General features: G+C 46.6%; 1 protein-coding gene across 2 annotated transcripts in view; it reads left to right on the top strand.

Moving 5' to 3' along the window:
• The window catches only part of ABCC1 (ATP binding cassette subfamily C member 1), a 151,855-nt gene that overhangs the window by 48,952 nt on the left and 82,603 nt on the right, over positions 1 to 20,300 (top strand). Inside the window, exons 3-5 of one of the 2 annotated variants that reach the window (XM_038762675.1) lie at positions 4,593 to 4,718; positions 8,696 to 8,833; positions 12,155 to 12,280. In XM_038762675.1, coding sequence (XP_038618603.1) covers positions 4,593 to 4,718; positions 8,696 to 8,833; positions 12,155 to 12,280 — 390 coding nt within the window. The remainder of the gene's footprint in view (positions 1 to 4,592; positions 4,719 to 8,695; positions 8,834 to 12,154; positions 12,281 to 20,300) is intronic. The other variant, XM_038762677.1, reaches the window with a different exon arrangement.

Below are 20,300 nucleotides of genomic sequence, written 5' to 3'. Positions count from 1 at the left end.
TGGGCTCACAGTCTAGAAGGGGGAGACGGACGACAAAACAAAACATGTGGACATTCATTCATTCAGTAGTATTTATTGAGCGCTTACTGTGTGCAGAGCACTGGACTAAGCGCTTGGGAAGTCCAAGTTGGCATCATATAGAGACGGTCCCTACCCAACAGTGGGCTCACAGTCTAGAAGGGGGAGACAGAGGACAAAACAAAACGTATTAACAAAATATAATAAGTAGAATAAATATGTACAAATAAAATAAATAAATTCATTCAGTCATATTTATTGAGCGCTTACTGTGTGCAGAGCACTGTACTAAGCGATTGGGAAGTCCAAGTTGGCAACATATAGACGTTCCCTACCCAACAGTGAGCCCACAGTCTAGAAGGGGGAGACAGAGGACAAAACAAAACATATTAACAAAATATAATAAATAGAATAAATATGTACAAATAAAATAAATAAATTCATTCATTCAGTCGTACTTATTGAGCGCTTACCGTGTGCAGAGCACCGTACTAAGCGCTTGGGAAGTCCAAGTTGGCAACATATAGAAAGGGTCCCTACCCAACAGAGGGCTCACAGTCTAGAAGGGAGAGACAGACAACAAAACAAAACGTATTAACAAAATAAATAGAATAAATATGTACAAGTAAAATAAATAGAGTAATAAATATGTACAAGCATATATACAGGTGCTGTGGGGAGGGGAAGGAGGTAAGGCTGGGGGGTGGGATGGGGAGGGGGAGAGGAAGGAGGGGGCTCAGTTCGGGGCAAGCCCTTACTGTGTGTCAAGTACTGTTCTAAGGATTGGGGTATCAATCAATCAATCATATTTATTGAGCACTTACTGTGCAGAGCACTGTACAAAGCGCTTGGGAAGTCCAAGTTGGCAAGATACAAAATAGCAAACAGTGTAGCTTAGGTTCTGTAGAGTTGCTGGGCCAGAGCCCAGAGATGGGCATCCCCAGCTCAGCTCTGGAGTGACTGAGTTGCTGGGAAGGAAGCTCTTTGGCTTAGGGATTTCCAGGCCAATAGAAAAAGTAAGGTAAGACTGAGTTAAAATTACTTCTTCACTCACAGTGTCCCTTTCGATTCAGAGTGCTCCTCCAGCCACCATTCATTCATTCATTCATTCATTCATTCATTCAATCGTATTTATTGAGCACTTACTGTGTGCAGAGCACTGTACTAAGCGCTTGGTCTACAGGTGCTGTGGGGAGGGGCAGCTGACGCGGAGGGACGTGACCGTCCCTGCTCGCCTCTCACCCGACTCACTCTGCCGTGTCCTGGTTTGAGCCTGGGTGTCGGCCGGGTCCGCCCAGACCCCGTTCGGACCCCAAGGGATGAGTTCCTCCTTCTTCCCACTTACCGGACAAGCCCTCGAGAACAAAGTCCCCACGGGATGAAGTTTCCGACGCAACCTACAAGTTTAGATTGCAAGAGACTGTGAGCCCACTGTCGGGTAGGAACCATCTCTCTACGTTGCCAACTTGGACTTCCCAAGCGCTTAGTCCAGTGCTCTGCACGCAGTAAGCGCTCAATAAATACGATTGGATTGGACTTTTTTTCTCATCGAATTAGAGAAACAGCGTGGCTTAGCGGAAACAGCCCTGGCTTTGCAGTCAGAGGTCAAGGCTTCAAATCCTTCCTCCGCCAACTGTCAGCTGTGTGACTTTGGGCAAGTCACTTCACTTCTCTGGGCCTCAGTTCCCTCATCTGGAAAATGGGGATTAAGACTGGGAGCCCCAGGTGGGGCAACCTGATCACCTTGTAACCTCCCTAGCGCCTAGAACAGTGCTTTGCACGTAGTAAGCACTTAATAAATGCCATTATTATTATTATTATTTGGAGTCAGAGGTCATGGGTTCAAATCCTGGCTCCGCCACTTGTCAGCTGTGTGACTTTGGGCAAATCACTTAACTTCTCTGAGCCTCAGTTCCCTCATCTGTAAAATGGGGATTAAGACTGTGAGCCCCCCGAGGGACAATCTGATCGCCTTGTAACCTCCCCAGAGCTTAGAACAGTGCTTTGCACATAGTAAGCACTTAATAAATGCCATCATTATTATTATTATTTGGAGTCAGAGGTCATGGGTTCAAATCCCGACTCTGCCACTTGTCAGCTCTGTGACTTTGGGCAAGTCACTTCACTTCTCTGGTCCTCAGTTCCCTCATCTGTAAAATGGGGATTAATACCGTGAGCCCCACGTGGGACAACCTGATCACCTTGTAACCTCCCCAGCGCTTAGAACAGTGCTCTGCACATAGTAAGCGCTTAATAAATGCCATCATTATTATGATTAAAATCTAAAATGGGAGCCTCCCATTTTGTTATAATGAAGTTTTACTGTACTGTCCGTTTTTTTCATGGTAGTTGTTTAAGCACTGACTATATGCCAGGCACTGTACTAACCTCTGGGGTGGATACAGGCTAATCAGATTGGACACAGTCCCCGTCCCACAAGAGGCTCCCATTTACAGATGAGTCGCAGCGAAGTGAAGTGACCTTCCCAAGGTCATACAGCAGACAAGTGGCGGAGCTGGGATGAGAACCTAGATTTTTCCGAATCCCAGGCCCGAGCTCTATCCACTCGATTTTGCTGCTTGTCTCGTGGAGTCTCTATAGGAACAGCCCTTTTCAGAGGTGATTGGGAGCTTCGTACTTTGTGCCTGGGAAGTGGAGGACATAGTTTTTTCTGACAGCTTCTGCTTTCACTCCCTCCCACCCCACAAACTCTGGGTGCTGAGGACCTTGAGAGGGCCTAATATAGATGGCCTTGGTTGGACAGGGATGTTCCTGTTTCCTTCCTTTACCAACCAGGCAACTGCTCTTCTCAGGCCTCCCTCCTGTTCGGTTCACTCTGTCAATCAGTCAATCCATCAGTGGTATTTATTGAGCGCTTACTGTGTGCAGAGCACTGCAGTAAACATTTGGGAGCGTGTAATGCACACTCCAGTCCTGTGTGCTGGTAGAGAATCTCTTGAGGGAGGAAAGACAGGGGCCAGCGTCCCATCTGAATATGATAATGGTAATAATATTTGTTAAGCGCTTACCACATGCCAAGCACTCTTCTAAGCACTGGTGTAGATACGAGATGATAGGTTTGGACACCGTTCCTGTCCCGTTTAGGGCTCACAGTCTTAACCCTGTTTTACAGATGAGGGAACTGAGGCACGGAAGCAGCGTGGCTCAGTGGAAAGAGCACGGGCTTTGGAGTTAGAGGCCGTGGGTTCAAATCCCAGCTCTGCCACTTGTCAGCTGTGTGACTTTGGGGAAGTCACTTCACTTCTCTGGTCCTCAGTTCCCTCATCGGTAAAATGGGGGTGAAGACTGTGAGCCCCTCGAGGGACCACCTGATTACCTTGTATCTACCCCAGCGCTTAGAACAGTGCTTTGCACATAGTAAGCACTTAACAAATACCAACATTATTATGATTATTATTTACCTAAGGTCACACAGCAGACAAATGGCCAAGCTGGGTTTAGAACCCAGATCTTTCTGACTCCCAGGCTTTATCCACTAGGCACCCCGGAAGCATCTCTGCATGCTGACTGTAAGGAAGAACGAAAGGGGGATGATGGGAATTTAGGATCTGCTGGGTGGAAACCCAGGGCTTTGATAACCATGGCCACTTTTCTCTAGACTGGGTGTCCAGAATGGCCAAAATGCTGCTTTCCTCGAATGGGTGCCCGTGGTAAACCCACGGCCTTCCAGGAGGTGGTTGGAAATTTGAACAGATCTGTATCTTCCTGACATTTGGATATGTGTTATTCCTAAATCCCATTGTTGGGTAGGGACTGTCTCTGTTGCCGAATTGTATTTTCCAAGCGCGTAGTACATTAATTCATTCATTCAGTTGTATTTATTGAGCGCTTACTGTGTGCAGAACACTGTACTAAGCGCTTGGGAAGTACAAGTTGGTACAGTTGGTACAGTGGTACAGTGCTCTGCACACAGTAAGAGCTCAGTAAATATGATTGAATGACTAATACTCCAGCCCTAGGAAAAGGATGTGGGAACATGTGTAGGGGAAAATGAAATTCAGGGGTAGTGTGGCTAAACGAACAGTGATTTGCACATAGTAAGCGCTTAACAAATGCCATCATTATGATTATTATTATTATTATTATTATTAAATGAAGTCCCCCAGACAGCAAAACATTTAGTAGTCAAGTGCTTCAAATTCTCCCCACCAAACCAGAGTAATTAAAAGTAGAAAATTAGACCAGTTAAATTTTTCCCTCATCGCCCTCTCTACACCCATGCCTCAGTCTTACTCTCTGATAGTCACAATGGGCAGGGAAGAAAAGTCTAGGGCCCAGCAGCAGGACACAGGAGAAGGAGAAACCAAGGGCTTCATATCCTCCCACCAGACGGTAAACTCCTTGAGGGCAGAGATCGTATCTACTGATTCTGTTGTATTCTCCCATATGTTTAATACAGTGCTCTGCACACAGTTAGCGCTGACTAAAGATTGATTGATTGATTGATTGACTTATGATTGAGATGGGTTTTTAGGTCCCTCCGAAAGTTGATGTAAATATCAAGTGCAGTAACTGGAAATTTTTCTTCCCCATCATTCTTGTCTCTCTCACAGGCCTTGGGCTTTTTACTGTGGATAGTCTGCTGGGCAGACCTGTTCTACTCTTTCTGGGAAAGAAGTCAGAGCATTTTCCGGGCTCCGGTTTTTCTCATCAGCCCGACTCTTTTGGGCGTAACAATGGCAAGTATGATCCTTCTCGTGTTGGTCATCTTTTTGGGTGAATCGTGCTCACTTCAACCATTCTGATCTTAATAGTTCTCTCACCCTCCCATCTGTCCGGTCTCTTTTGACCACGTGTAAATTCCGTTCAGTCAGTTAGACCCCACAAGAAATGAGATGCCGCAGTGAGATGTAGCATCTGAAACGATGCTCCTCCTCCAGTTCTGAGCTTGCTTAAAAGCCCGAAAGAAGGCCGGGGTGCATGTGAACTGATTTGGAAGTCACCCCACCTGACCCTCGACTTCTCATGAGGATTATGTTCAGATTAGCTCCCCGCGGAGAGGCGGACTGCAGCTGCCCTCGCCCCTCGTGCAGCGGGAGAATTGAAACCGTGGGTCAACTGTGGATGGTTGGGGTCAAGATTCCTCCTTCTCAGGCCTGTGTTCTCACCGCTGGTCCACCCTGCCCCTTGGGCCACATCTCTGCAAGTTCCTTTCTCCCTGGTAGAAGAGATGCCATTCCTGATTTTTTTTTTTTTAATGGGGGTTGATTCTCAGTTCTTCTCTCCAGAGACCACAGGGAACGGCAGTGACAACACATGATGTATTTACATATGACCTTGTGATTCCCCCTTTAATCATCATCATGTGATTTTTTTTTTTTCAAACTCTAGAAATGTAGATGGGTCTTGTGATTTTGTTCCTCAACTACCACAGTGCTGACCCTTCTGTGGCCTTCCACTCATCACTTACAAATTGATTGTTTCGGGGTAGGGAAATCCTTTGGTCTGTGGAGTCTCTTAGAGGTCAGTGACTAGTAGCAAGGACTCATTTTTTTAAAAAATACATTTAATTGCCGGACCCACGAGGGACATTGACCAAATGGTAGACACAGAATGTGTTGCTGAGTCAATCAGTGAACATGATATAGTAATAATAATGATGGTGTTTGTTAAGCGCTTACTATGTGCAAAGCACTGTTCTAAGCGCTGGGGAGGTTACAGGGTGATCAGGTTGTCCCACGGGGGGCTCACGGTCGTAGTCCCCGTTTTACAGATGAGTTAACTGAGGCCCAGAGAAGTGAAGTGACTTGCCCAAAGTCACACAGCTGACAAGTGGCGGAGCCGGGATTTGAACCCATGACTATGGGCCCCTTGTGGAACAGGGACTCTGTCTGACCTCATTAATGTGTACCTATCCCAGTGTTTGGAACAGTGGTTGACACATGGTAGACGCTTAGCAAATATCATTAAAACTAAACAAAAAGCCCCAAAACCCTGTCCCAATCCTCAGAAATGGGGCGCCCGTGACCTGGTTTACCCTCAGTGTTGTAATGCTGAAGGAAAGATGCTTAGTAATAATAATAATAATAATAATAATAATAATGATTGTATTTGTTAAGTGCTTACTATGAACCAAGCACTGTTCTAAGCGCTGGGGTAGATACAAGGTAATCAGGTTGTCCCCCGTAGAGCTCAAAGTCTTAATCCCCATTTTACAAATGAGGTAACTGAGACACAGAGAAGTGAAGTGACTTGCCCAGAGTCCCACAGCTGACAAGTGGCGGAGCCGGAATTTGAACCCGTGACCTCCGACTCCAAAGCCCGGGCTCTTTCCCCTGAGCCACGCTGCTTCTCAAGATATGGGGAGCCCTGATAGGTGAAGCTGCCAAGGTGTGAAGAGGGCTTTTTGGGGAGGGCAGAATACTTTCTCAGCTCATGGCCTCTGGTATTCACTGCCCTCACCCATCCTCGCTCCCTGCCCTTAACGTTGGAGGGCAGATGTGGAAGGCGGCAGGGGTGATCTCTAGCCTCGGCCTCCAGATCAGAAGCAGTCAATCAATCAATCGTATTTATTGAGCGCTTACTGTGTGCAGAGCACTGTACTAAGCGCTTGGGAAGTACAAGTTGGCAACATACAGAGACAGTCCCTACCCAACAGTGGGCTCACTGTCTAGAAGGGCCAGTCCAGAGGTATTGTACCCAGCAAGGGAACTGGCTGAACGGCAGCGTGGTGTAATGGTTAGAGCACGGGCCAGGGACTTAGAACTCTGCCACTTGTCTGCCATGTGACCTTGGGTAAGTCACTTCACTTCTCTATGCCTCATAGACTGTGAGCTCGTTGTTGGGTAGGGACCGACTCTATATGTTGCCAACTTGTACTTCCCAAGCGCTTAGTACAGTGCTCAGCACACAGTAAGTGCTCAATAAATACGATTGAATGAATGAATAATGTTAATAATAATAATAATGATGGTATTTGTTAAGCACTTACTATGTGCAAAGCACTCTTCTAAGCGCTGGGGAGATACAAGGTGATCAGGTTGTCCCACGGGAGGCTCACAGGCTTCATCCCCATTTTACAGATGAGGGAACTGAGGCCCTGAGAAGTGAAGTGACTTGCCCAAAGTCACACAGCTGACAAGTGGCGGATGAATGAATCTGTAAAACGGGAATTGAGATCGAGAGCTCCACGCGGAACAGGGGCTGCGTCCAACCCGATTTGCCTGTATCCACTCTAGTGCTTAGTACAGTGCCTGGCACTTAGTAAGCACTTAACGAATACCACAATTATTATTTTTCTTGTCCCTGGGCTCCCACTGCTGTGGGAACAGCCTGAAGTGTACCAGGGGCTCAGGCCATGGGGTGGGGCATCAGTGATGCCTCCTTGGACTTCTGCAAGCCTAGGGATCTGTCGGTCAGGGCAAGACCGGAGGAAGCCATCTCCCCGCTTTCTGCTTAAAACTGTGAGCTCCCCATGGGACAACCTGATCACCTTGTAACCTCCCCAGCGCTTAGAACAGTTCTTTGCACATAGTGAGCGCTTAACAAATACCATCATTATTATTATTATTCTGCAGCACTCCTGGAAGGCATGGAGCCATGGACAGGAATATTCCCTGGAGCTCAGAGTGGGACTTAACCGGAGTCAGTGGAGGAAGGGTCTCTCTAGGCCCCTTCCATATCCAGGGCTGCCGCTCCACCAAGTCAAAATCATTGAGCGCTATTTGTGCACAGAGCACTCATTCATTCATTCAATCGTATTTATTAAGCGCTTACTGTGTGCAGAGCACTGTACTAAGCGCTTGGGAAGTACAAGTTGGCAACATATAGAGACGGTCCCTACCCAACAACGGGCTCACAGTCTAGAAGGGAGAGACAGGCAATGCTTGGGAGAGTACAGTATAACAGAGTTGGTAGACACGTTCCCTGCCCACAGCGAGCTTACAGCTAAGGGGTCCACCACTGGCAGTGGGGATCTTCAGGGAGGCATAAAACAACACCTTTTCCCTCAAGGAATTTATAATCACTTCAAGGAAAGCATAAAAGTCATAGAGACTGATAAAACGCACGACAAGAAGAAATACGCGTTCACATCACCGAGAAACACAGACGACAGTGAAGGAAGCAGTTTGGATCCAGACTTCATCATCATCATCATCAATCGTATTTATTGAGCGCTTACTATGTGCAGAGCACTGTACTAAGCGCATGGGAAGTACAAATTGGCAACATATAGAGACAGTCCCTACCCAACAGTGGGCTCACAGTCTAAAAGGGGGAGACAGAACAAAACCAAACATACTAACAAAATAAAATAAATAGAATAGATATGTACAAATTAAATAAATAAATAAATAAATAGAGTAAAAAAATATGTACAAACATATATACATATATACAGGTGCTGTGGGGAAGGGAAGGAGGTAAGATGGGGGGGATGGAGAGGGGGACGAGGGGGAGAGGAAGGAAGGGGCTCAGTCTGGGAAGGCTTGGGGAGAGAGGGCCGAGAGGGCCAAGGGGCCACTCTGGGCTTGGGGAAGCAACCCCAAAAGTTCTGATGAGGGCTGGAAGTTTGGTTTCCCAGCTGATTTCTCCTCAAGCCCCTGGAAATTGGCTGTGGAACCCCTCGCCGGGGGGAGGGTTTGCCCTGCCTTTTCACGGGTGCCATGCTCGTTGACGGTTATCCTTATGTCTTCCTGTTTTCTGTGTGTTCCAGCTGCTTGCTACTTTTCTAATACAGTGTGAGAGAAGGAAAGGAGTCCAGTCCTCAGGGGTCCTGCTGATTTTCTGGCTCATAGCCCTGCTGTGTGCCGTCGTCATTTTTCGATCCAAAGTCCTGCATTCCTTGAAAGTGGTAAGTGATCGCTGCCATCGTTTTCCCCCGCTCCCCAACTCTCAGGGGGCCGTATGACCGTTCACTTGTCTGGATTTTCTGGTCCTAAGCACCCTCCTAAGAGCTTGAAAGAGTACAATGCAACAAAGTTGGTAGACATACTCTCTGCCCATAATGAGAAGCGTTGTGGCTCAGTGGAAAAAGCGCGGATTTGGGAGTCAAACGACGTGGGTTCAAATCCCGGCTCTGCCGCTTCTCAGCTGTGTGACTAGGGGCAAGTCACTTAATTTCTCTGTGCCTCAGTTACCTCATCTGTAAAATGGGGATTCAGACTGTGAGCCCCACGTCAGACAACCTGATCACCTTGTATCCTCCCCAGCGCTTAGAACAGTGCATTCCACATAGTAAGCGCTTAACAAATGCCATTATTATTATTATTTAGAGAAGCAGCGTGGCTCAGTGGAAAGGAGCCCGGGCTTAGGAGTCAGAGGTCATGGGTTCTAATCCCGGCTCCTCCACTTGTCAGCTCTGTGACCTTGGGCAAATCACTTAACTTCTCTGCGCCTCAGTTCCCTCATCTGTAAAATGGGGATTAAGACTGTGAGCCCCACGTGGGACAACCTAATTACCTTAGAACATGGCTTGGCACATAGTAAGGGCTTAACAAATACCATTATTATTATTATTATTATTATTAATAAACTGACAGTCTGGTGGGGAGGGGGGACGTATTGCTTCCTGAGATTGGCGTTCCTCAGTCCGGGAATGGGTTAGCCAGGGTGTGACTTTTCCTCCAAGAATTAACTCCGCCATTAACAGAAGTGTCCTTACAGTCAGGCTTGCAAGTCGTTTTGGCAATCTGTTGGCTCAGAAAGCCTTTCATGAGCATTTCCCTTCTCCTCAGTCTTCCTCTTGGCTATTTAAATGATTTAAAGAGAGGAAAGCTGCCTTTAAACTGTCTCCTCCTCTTATCAGTAGTAGCCTTTGACTTTGGGGGTTTGAGTAGAATATAGTAAGCCTGTTGGCACAGCCCTTGACCTCCTGAGGACAATGGGAAGGGAGGGAAGGGGGAAGAGAGAGAGAGAGAGAAGTCTGTGTGTGTGTTTGTTTTCTGAACTCCACTTCCTTTATCAAGAAGAAAAGAAACGGATTTGCCCTCGGTCACAAAGGATTACATCTTAAGGTAGCTCAGCAGTCAACCTCAGCATAGCCATGTGACTAGAGTATTGGCTGAGGGGTAGAGAATCGGATTATAGTCCTGGCTTTGCCGTTGACTCACAGTGTAGCTTTACTGTCCCTTCTCCTCTCTGTCCCTTAGTTTCCCCCTTCGTAAAATGGGGTTAAGAATTCTTCCCACACCCTCCCATGTTCCAGGGACGCGGGGAGGACAGATGAGAGGGCAAACGCACAACTGCTTGGAGTGCTAAGGAGGAGAAGCTTAAGGGGACATTTAAGGAATCATTCTCACAATCAAGTAATATGAAAGCCCCTCTAGGTGCCGGTTGCTATTCTAGGTATATAGGACATAAAGAAAGCATTTTTATATACTAATCCTTTCTGCATAATAATTCTATTTATTTATATTGAAGCCTGTGTACTTGTTTTGATGCGTATGTATCTATAATTTTATTTATTTATATTGATGCCTGTTTACTTGTTGTGATGTCCGTCTTCCCCCTTCTAGACTGTAAGCCCTGTGTGGGAAGGGTTTGTCTCTCTTTATTGCTGAATTGTACTTTCCAAGCGCTTAGTACAGTGCTCTGTAAATGCGCTCCAGAAATACGATTGCATGAAATGAATGAGTGAATCTGCATGGATTGGATTTTCAACGAATTGATTTGCTTTTAAACCCAAGTAGTCACACTCCTTGTTTTCAGGTAGCCCCGTCCTCTAAAAGCATGGTCACAAAGTTGCCTCTCATTTTGACCCTCCTAATTTGCCTGTAATATAGGGATCGGCTGGAGGTATTTTCTCAGTTATACAGACAAGGGAGCTCGGGGCCAGAGAGGTTAAGTGACTTGCATCTGGTCACACAGCAGATCTTTGACAGAGTTTGGGACTAGAAGTTTGGTCTCCTTCCTGTCAGTCTAGGTGTCTGTCCAGCAGTGTGCCAGCTTCAGGAACCCTGCTGCCCTCCATTTGGAAAAAAGACTGCCGATAATGTTAGCCATAGGTGTTGCCGAACAAAAGAAAGATTCCAGACATCCTTAAATCTTCCTGGCAAGGATGCTAAAAGAATTTGATGCCATCATTTCTTTAGGGGAAGCCAGTGGGTGAAAGAAGTGGATGAGAGTGTCTATATATCTGAGTTTACCCAGTCAATGACGCTGCGGATTCTTTAGGCTCAAGTGTTCTTCTGCCACCTCACACGGAGTGATTATTTATTTCCCAGGGCTTCCATTTGTTCCAAGGTACTTCAGTCTTGCAAATATTTATTTGGCTCGGACGACCAGAACATTTCCGTGGCTCATTCTCCAATTTGTCAGTCGAGCTATGTCTACCTAGGCTCAAGCAATTTACTAATGGGCTTCAGGGCCACAGTCTGTACAAGGAGGATGCCAGCCAGTTGTTTTCCGTTGCCAAGATGGAACAAGAGGGAACGGGCTCTAAATAAAGCACGAGGGAGTTGTTGAACATTGGCGAGAACCTCTTTTGAGTGTCAGGGTGATAAAATACAGGGCACAGGCTGCTCGGGAAAGTTGTGGGATTTGCATCTGTAGAGATCTGTAAACCTAGATGGTCAGGTGCGGGCCTGTGTGGAGGCAGGGGTCTGGACCAGATGACCGTCCAGCTGGAGGATTCTCTAGTTCGATCTTCAGGTGGTGTAGAGAGGATTTTTTCTTGCCAACCTTTTGTTACCCGGTAGCGGGATTTGTAAAGTAGAATGCAGTGGGAGCCATGGTAAAAATTCCCTTTCTTTGAGAAGCAGCATTGCTTAGTCGATAGAGCACGGGACCTGAGTTCTAATCCTGGCTCTGCTTTTTGCCTGCCATGTGACCTGGGGCAAGTCACCTCACTTCTCCGGGCCTCAGGTACCTCATCTGTGGAATGGGGATTGAGACAGTGAGAACGATGTGGGACAGGGGATGTGTCCAGCCTGATTTGCTTGTATTCACCACAGTGCGTGCACATAGTAAGCACTTAACAAATACCACTATTATTATTATTAGTCTTTACCCTCCTAAAGACCCGTTGGGGAGCCAGTATAGGCAACCTGGCCCGTGCAGCCGTAGCTAGCTATGTGTGTTCGTTTCAAGAGATAGGCACGCCAAAGAAGCCATTTGACCATCCGAGATAGCGGCTTTTAACCATTTTAACTTTCCTTAATCTCCCCTCCTTTAGGATGCGGAAGTCGATGTGTTCCGTGACATCACCTTCTACATTTATTTTACCTTGGTGCTGGTTCAGTTGATACTGTCCTGCTTCTCAGACCGGTCTCCTCTGTTTTCGGAAACCATCAATGATCCCGTAAGTATGATGGAAGAGGGCCGGGGAGTTGCCTGTTGCGATTCTAATCTTGGCGTGAAGGCAGTGGGCTGCAAGAGGCGTGGGTGAATTAAGGCAGGGCTGGCTGACGACTTATTGTCTTCCCACTGTTGGACTGAAAGAAAACACAGCCGTGCCGCGGTAGAAAGCATTGCCAGACAGGGAACACTGGATTGAAATGTCTTCCTGCCTCTGCCATTCAGCTGTTTGCTCTGTGGGTGTGTGATTCCTGAGCCTCCCGGGAGATTTCTGTGCTGTGGATAAAGGTCATCGGGAAACATCTTTGCCTAGTGGTTAGAGTATCGTGCTGGGAGTCAGGAGGACCTTGGTTTTGACCCTGGCTCTGCCACTTGTGTGACCCTGGGCAAAGCACTTAATCCGTGTGTCCGTCACCTCATCTGAAAAACGGGGATTAAGATTGTCACCCTCACGTGGGACGTGGACTGTGTCCAGCCTGATTAGCTCGGATCGACCCCAGCACTTAGAACAGTGCCTGGCGCTTACTGATACAGATTTCAGCCGTCGGAATTCATTCGTTCATTCAATCGTATTTATTGAGCTCTTACAGTGTGCAGAGCACGGTACTAAGCGCTTGGGAAGTACAAGTTGGCAACATGTAGAGACGGTCCCTACCCAACAGTGGGCTCACAGTCTAGAAGATATAAGGAATAAGGAGTTAACCTTGGGAGTTGGGGTCGCAGGGTTGGGGGCTGAGTTCTGTGGGCGCCTCTGCTCAGTCAGAAATAATCGTTAAGTGTTTGCTTGTCCTCAGCACAGTTCTGCGTTCAGGGGTAGATACAATTAATCAATCAGTCGTATTTATTGAGGGCTTTCTGAGCACAGAGCACTGTACAAAGTGGTTGGGAGAGTGCACTTTAGTAGAGTCTGTAGGTGTGATTCCTGCCCACAGAGACCTCACAGTCTACGGAGGAGACAGGTTTGAAAATAAATTACAGATAACGATATGATACAGTCAGCGTAGCTCGGTAGAAAGAGCACGGGCTTGGGTTTTAAAATAAATTACGGATAACGATATGATACAGTCAGCGTAGCTCAGTGGAAAGAGCACGGGCTTGGGAGTCAGAGGTCCTGGGTTCTAATCCTGGCTCCGCCACTCGTCAGCTGTGTGACTTCGGGCAAGTCACTTCACTTCTCTGTGCCTCAGTTCCCTCATCTGTAAAATGGAGATTAAGACTGTGAGCCCCATGTGGGACAATCTGATTACTTTGCATCCCCTCAGTGCTTAGAGCAGTGCTTGGCACATAGTAAGTGCTTAATAAATGCCATTATTATTATTATTATCAGTCCCTCTCCCCCATGGAGCTCACGGTCTAAAGGGGAGAGAAAATTCTGTTTCTGTGATTTGAGGGGGGGAAAAAAGCGCTTGCCTCATTCCACTGTCATTCAGTGGCAAGAGACAATTCATAAAGCAGACTTTGTGCCCTGCTGTTTTTCTTCCGTTCCTGTATTTTTTCTGTCTTCGTGTGAGTTGGGCCGATGGCGGCTGTGCTCACTGCATTGTTGGGGGAATGGTACAGCAGCAGCAGCAGCCAGAGTTGAAATGTTTGTAGCCTGGGAATTCCACCTTCTCTTCCTTCTGCTTGAGAAGATGTGGAAGAGGCCGGGCTGATATTCAAGGGGGGAGAGGGGGAGGATGCTTCCTCCTCTGGGAATAAAGGCCTCGGAGTTTGGTACTCAACGGTGGGGCAAGAGCGAGGCCGGGAGAAAGTAGTGGCGACTTTGGAACAGACCAACTTTGGAAAGAGCTGCTTGCCTGTTGGCTCAGGGCAAGTCACAGTGTGTGCTTTTTTGGTAAGTAGAAAAGAACAGTGCTGTCATTTTACTGTGAGGGTAACCTCCAGGGGAAAGCATGCCAGATTGTATATACAGTCGGGTTGGTTAAGTGCACCGTTTAGCCGTAGAAAGATGAGTTACTCTAACGGCATCTTCCCGGAAGGGTCTGGGATATTTTTTTCTTTCCTTTTCTTTGGTACATTCTTTTTTTAAAGCGACAGCCTTAGACCTTCCCAACTACCCCCAAGAGGATACTTTTGTGTAACCACAGAGTGATCCTTGGCACAAGATCCGACATGGGCTAAATCGCGGCATCCACGACTGGCCTTCCAGCTTCACGCTCAACGTGACCGAAAAGGGATCCAGCTAGTATTTTTGTTGCGTGACGTGAATAGCTGGCGATTTGGGAGAGTCCTACATACAGCCCCCTGAGTGGTCTTGATGCCACCAACGTGGCTTAGTGGAAAGAGTCCGTGCACTGAGAAGCAGCGTGGCTCAGTGGAAAGAGCCCGGGCTTTGGAGTCAGAGGTCATGGGTTCAAATCCCGGCTCCGCCAATTGTCAGCTGTGTGACTTTGGGCAAGTCACTTAACTTCTCTGGGCCCCAGTGACCTCATCTGTAAAATGGGGATTAAGACCGTGAGTCCCCCGTGGGACAACCTCATCACCTTGTAACCTCCCCAGCGCTTAGAACAGTGCTTTGCACATAATAAGCGCTTAATAAATTCCATTATTATTATTATTATTATTATTGAGAGTCAGAGGTCATGGGTTCTAATCCCGGCTCTGCCACTTGTCAGCTGTGTGACTTTGGGCACTTCTCTGGGCCTCAGTGACCTCATCTGTAAAATGGGGATTAAGACTGTGAGCCCCCCGTGGGACAACCTGATCACCTTGTAACATCCCCAGCGCTTAGAACAGTGCTTTGCACATAGTAAGCACTAAATAAATGCCGTTATCATTATTATTCTGTTCCCCTATGTTAAATGGGAAAAGTTTTCTTTGTTCCTCTTGAACTTCCCCCAAATCATCCTGGAGATCCTGCCCATTACTGTTCACCTTTTAGGGATTCTGTTTGGTGAAATCAATCGCTCAGTCAGTGGTATCTATTGAGAGCTTACTGTGTGCAGAGCACTGTACTGAGCACTTATAATACAACAGAGTTGGTAGAAATGTTCCCTGCTCAGTCTAGAGGACGTGCTTACAGTTTAGAAGTTTTACGTATTTTGTATCTGTCTGCATATTGGATTAGAAGCTCCTTAAGGGCAGGTAACATATCTTCTAACCTTATTGTACTTGCCCAAGTGCTTAGTACACAGCTCTGCACATGGTAAGTGCTCAATAAATGCTATTGAGTAATTGATGGACCGATTCAAGTTTACCATAGAACTCCCCAGAAGGAATTAAAAACGACTTATTGTAGTAATCTTGCAAGTAGTTTTCAGAAGTCTTGAGGTCACAAAAAATATTTTTGGCCCAGAAAATTTGCATTAACCACTCATATTTTCTAATTCTCCTCTTACTCACTCGCCCTTCCTGTCGCTAGCCCACACCTCACCAAACCAAGGAAACCTAAACTTTCTGCTTTTAGAAACCTGCTTAGCTCTCCGAAAATTGGACTAGAAAGCTGAGGCAGAGTATATGGAACTCCCTCTCGGCTCGCTGCCAGATTTCCATCGAGTCTGGACTGATTTCTTAATGCTTCTGCACTTCTGAATCAGTGACCATTTTTGTTAATATCTAGAATTTCTTCTTGTTCTTCTGCAGATTTATTTAGTATTTGCCTATTAGAGCAATGCAAACATTAGCTCAGACTGTAATAATCAGTGTCGAGGTGCCAGCATCTAATCACCCAGTTTAGCTTTGCTCATGATCCCTCATGGATGATTTATGGGGCATTTTGCTTTCCATTTCATTTGTCTAAGCCAGTCTATTCTGCCTCCCTTGGAATAGCTTTCCTTTTGTCTTGAGTGCCATCCTATTTAAGGGAGACTTTGACAAGATCTGTAAAATAAGAAACATTTAGGTAAAAAAAAAAAATAAGCGTTAGATGAAGAAGGAATTTGGGACAATAGTGCTAGAGAAAACCCCACCCCAAACTAACTTTTTCTAAAATGGTGACTTCACCATATGGTAATAAGAGAAGCAGCGTGGCTCAGTGGAAAGAGCACGGGCTTTGGAGTCAGAGGTCATGGGTTCGAATCCCAGCTCCGCCACATGTCTGCTGTGTGGCCTTGGGCAAGTCACTTAACTTCTCTGAGCCTCAGTTACCTCATCTGTAATATGGGGATCAAGACTGTGAGCTTCCCGTGGGACAACCTGATCACCCTGTATCCTCCCCAGCGCTTAGAACAGTGCTTTGCACATAGTAAGCGCTTAACAAATGCCATCATTATTATTATTATTATTATTATTATTGTTCTGGATCCAAAGTTGCCCTGCCTGCATTTTTTTCAATATTTAGGTTAATACCCTTTCCACCCCCACAAGTACTCCCAGAAAGCTATCTTGGCTCTCTTTATTAAGCCTTTGGGCTCTGCAAACTGGAACAACAAGATAGAACAAGGAAGCTGGAATCTGAGCAGTTTGGATTTGGTCTAACAAATAGTAGAGGCTCAGAGTCTAAGTGATCTCACTTTGTCAACTAGTGTCTGCCCCAGTGCCTTAGGGTAAGGCCTTATCTAATTCCACAATCAGCCATTATTATTATTACTATTATTGTTATCAGTTGAGTGCCTTCTACGGACCTAGCCCTGTATTAGGGGCTTGGGAATAGGCAACAAAGCTTAAATGGAAGAATGCCCCTCCCCAGAAGGAGTTTTTGGTCTAGGACGGGAGCTGTAAACACAGAAAAGTTCCAGCTTAGACTGAACGCCTCCCGTGGGACAGGGACTGCTTCTGATCTGATTAACTTGTGTCTATCCCCAGTGCTCAGAACACTGCTTGACACATAGTAAATGCCTAACAAATACCGTAATTATAACTATTTGGCATCAATCAATGGTATTTATTAAGTGCTTACTTCATGCCCAGCACTGTACTAAGTTTTGGGGAGAGTAAAGTAGAGAGTAAAGAGAAGCAGCGTGGCTCAGTGGAAAGAGCCCAGGCTTTGGAGTCGGAAGTCATGGGTTCAAATCCCGGCTCCGCCAATTGTCAGCCGTGTGACCTTGAGCAAGTCACTTAACTTCTCTGTGCCTCAGTTACTTCATCAGTAAAATGGGGCTTAAGATTGTGAGCCCCACATGGGACAACCTGATCACCTTGTATCCCCCCAGCGCTTAGAACAGTGCTTTGCACATAGTGAGCACTTAACAAATACCATTATTATTATTAAAGTGCAACAGAGTTGGTAGGCAGGCTCTCTGCCCATGATAAGCTATAATTATAATAATAATAACGATGGCATTTATTAAGCATGTACTATATGCAAAGCACTGTTCTAAGCGCTGGGGAGGTTACAAGGTGATCAGGTTGTCCCACGGGGGGCTCACAGTCTTAATCCCCGTTTTACAGATGAAGTAATTGAGGCCCAGAGAAGTTAAGTGACTTGCCCAAAGTCACACTGCTGACAATTGGCGGAGCCGGGATTTGAACCCATGACCTCTGACTCCAGAGCCCGTGCTCTTTCCACTGAGCCACACTGCTTCTCTAATCATGACGATTAATTCTTTTTCCTCCCTCTCCTGCTCCCCAATCCAGTAACGGCATAGGCCCCTTACGCTGTCGATATTTTCAGTGGTCAGTTTTTCTGCTCTTGGCGGTGAGGAGGTGGGAGAGGATGCTGAAGCCATGAGCCCTCAAGATGGCCCAGTCCCATTGTCCGAAAACTTGAGCCAGCTTCCTACTTCCAGCGCTTAGAGCAGTGCTTTGCACATAGTAAGCGCTTAACAAATGCCATTATTATTATTCCCCTTCCCTCTGCTCCATCGGGAGAGCAGGGCTTGGGAGGCCCTATCCGATGGTAAGGGAGGGGCCGGAGGGCCAAGACGATGAGCCCAGAGCAGCCCAGGGCCCAGTGGCGAGTTTTCTGAGTATTCAGTAGCTGTATTCATGATTAAACACCGAAGAAAAATCATCAGAGAAGCAGCGTGGTGTAGAGGATGGAGCGTGGGCCTGGGAATCAAAAGGTTATGGATTCTAATCCTCACTCCACCACTTTCATTCACCATTCATTCATTCAGTCGTATTTATTGAGCGCTTACTGTGTGCAGAGCACTGTCCTAAGCGCTTGGGAAGTACAGTTGTCTTCAGTGTGAATCTGGGCAAGTCACTTCACTTCTCTGTGCCTCAGTTGCCTCATCTTTAAAATGGGGATGGAGACTGAGCCCCACGTGGACAGGGACCGTGTCCAACCCAGTTTGCTTGTATCCACCCCAGCGATCAGTACGGTGCCCGGAACATAGTAAGTGCTTAACATATGCCATAATTAATACTATTATTATTAAAGGGGGTGAGCCGTGTCTTTTTCTTAAATTCCAGAGATGGAGATTCTTCAATCTTATTTCATTATGCGTGCCACAAACTTACAACCCTAACCGGAAGTAACTCCCCATGTCATTCCAGTTGGATGGCATTTGGGTCCTTTTTGGAAGGCTCCGGAGACCAAAAGCTTCACTTTTCTACCCCGCCCCCTGATATGAGGCCTCGGTCCAGTGGCCAAGAGGCTGAGCTGTATCTCTTTCTTAAACTCCAGACAAAGGGATTCTTCAGCCTCCTTTGGTTGTGTGTGCCACATCATCATCAATCGTATTTATTGAGCGCTTACTATGTGCAGAGCACTGTACTAAGCGCTTGGGAAGTACAAATTGGCAACATATAGAGACGGTCCCTACCCAACAGTGGGCTCACAGTCTAAAAGTATGACACAGACACACAACCCTAGCCAGAAGTAACTCCCCATGTCATCCCACGTGGCTGACGTTTGGGTCCATTTTTGGAAGGTCCCGAAAACCAAGAGCTTCCCTTTTCTACCCTGTCCCCTGATTTGAGGCTTTCCAAATTGGGCAGATTCCAGGCCGGGCTCAGGGGGAATCCGTAAAATTGACAGGAGGCTGTCCTGGCCATTTGTGGCTCGGGTTCTTCAAAACGGGCAGGGAGGGTCTTTGTGTCTACAGTTCTATTTAATATTGCCGGGCCACTTCAAGTGCCATGCCAGACTGTGGGATTTTTTGTTTGACTGCAGCAGAGGGGAGATCTGGAGGGCCCAGAGTTAATGCCGACCCGAGCATTTGGTTGAGAAGGGCTTGTTTGCGGAAACACGACTTAGAGCTGGTTCTTTGGAAATCTGGGATCATCCGAACAAACATTTCCTGAAGAGGTCTAGAGGAGTTCTGCGGGAGATTTCGTTTTTGCCCAAGTCGGTCCCTTATGATCAGGACTCATGCTGAATAGAAGTGAGGCCCTTCCTTTCGTTTTCTTAAAATCACATCACAGAGGTTGTTTTCTTAGGATCAGATCAGAATGGTTGTTCTAGAAGTCTTTCTGAGGTGGACGTGAAGGCCAAATGAGCCATAAGTTAAAACAGTGTACAAGAGGACTTTATCCAAAGCAATCACCAGTGCAGAAATGTCTTGGTCCTGATGCCTGGGGAAGAAACTTCCATTTTCCTCCGATACTGCATGCCAAGCACTGTACTAGGTGCTGGGGTAAATCAGTCATCAATCGTATTTATTGAGCGCTTAATACAAGCTAACTCTGAAGACAAACCTCTTAAAAGTTGAGCTTCATTCTCTGCATTTCCCTCTAGGCTATAAGGTGGGAAGGGAACAAATCTCCCAACTCCTGCATGTTGTACTCTCTCAAGCACTTAGTACTGTGCTCTGCACACAGTAAGCACTCAATAAAATATGATTATTTGATTGAATGATTGCATCTTACTAGGTGCTGGGGTAAATCAATCAGTCAGTCGTATTTTTTGAGCGCTTAATACAAGCTAACTCTGAAGACAGACCTCTTAAAAGTTGAGCTTGATTCTCTACATTTCCCTCTAGGCTATAAGGTCGCTGTGGGAAGGGAACAAATCTCCTGACTCCTGCATGTTATACTCCCTCCAGCACTTAGTACTGTGCTCTGCAAACAGTAAGCACTCAATAAAATATGATTATTTGATTGAATGATTGCATCTTTTCCGGATTGGCCTAGAGTACTGACTTCTGTCACTTGGTTTGCACTCTGGGGAGTGGTAAACCTGCACATAAACAGAACAAATG

This window comes from Tachyglossus aculeatus, chromosome 21, assembly GCF_015852505.1.
Source record: "Tachyglossus aculeatus isolate mTacAcu1 chromosome 21, mTacAcu1.pri, whole genome shotgun sequence".
Taxonomy (NCBI): Eukaryota; Metazoa; Chordata; class Mammalia; order Monotremata; family Tachyglossidae; genus Tachyglossus; species Tachyglossus aculeatus.
Note: the sequence above shows the minus strand (reverse complement) of the source record. Positions and strands in the feature narration are given on the sequence as shown.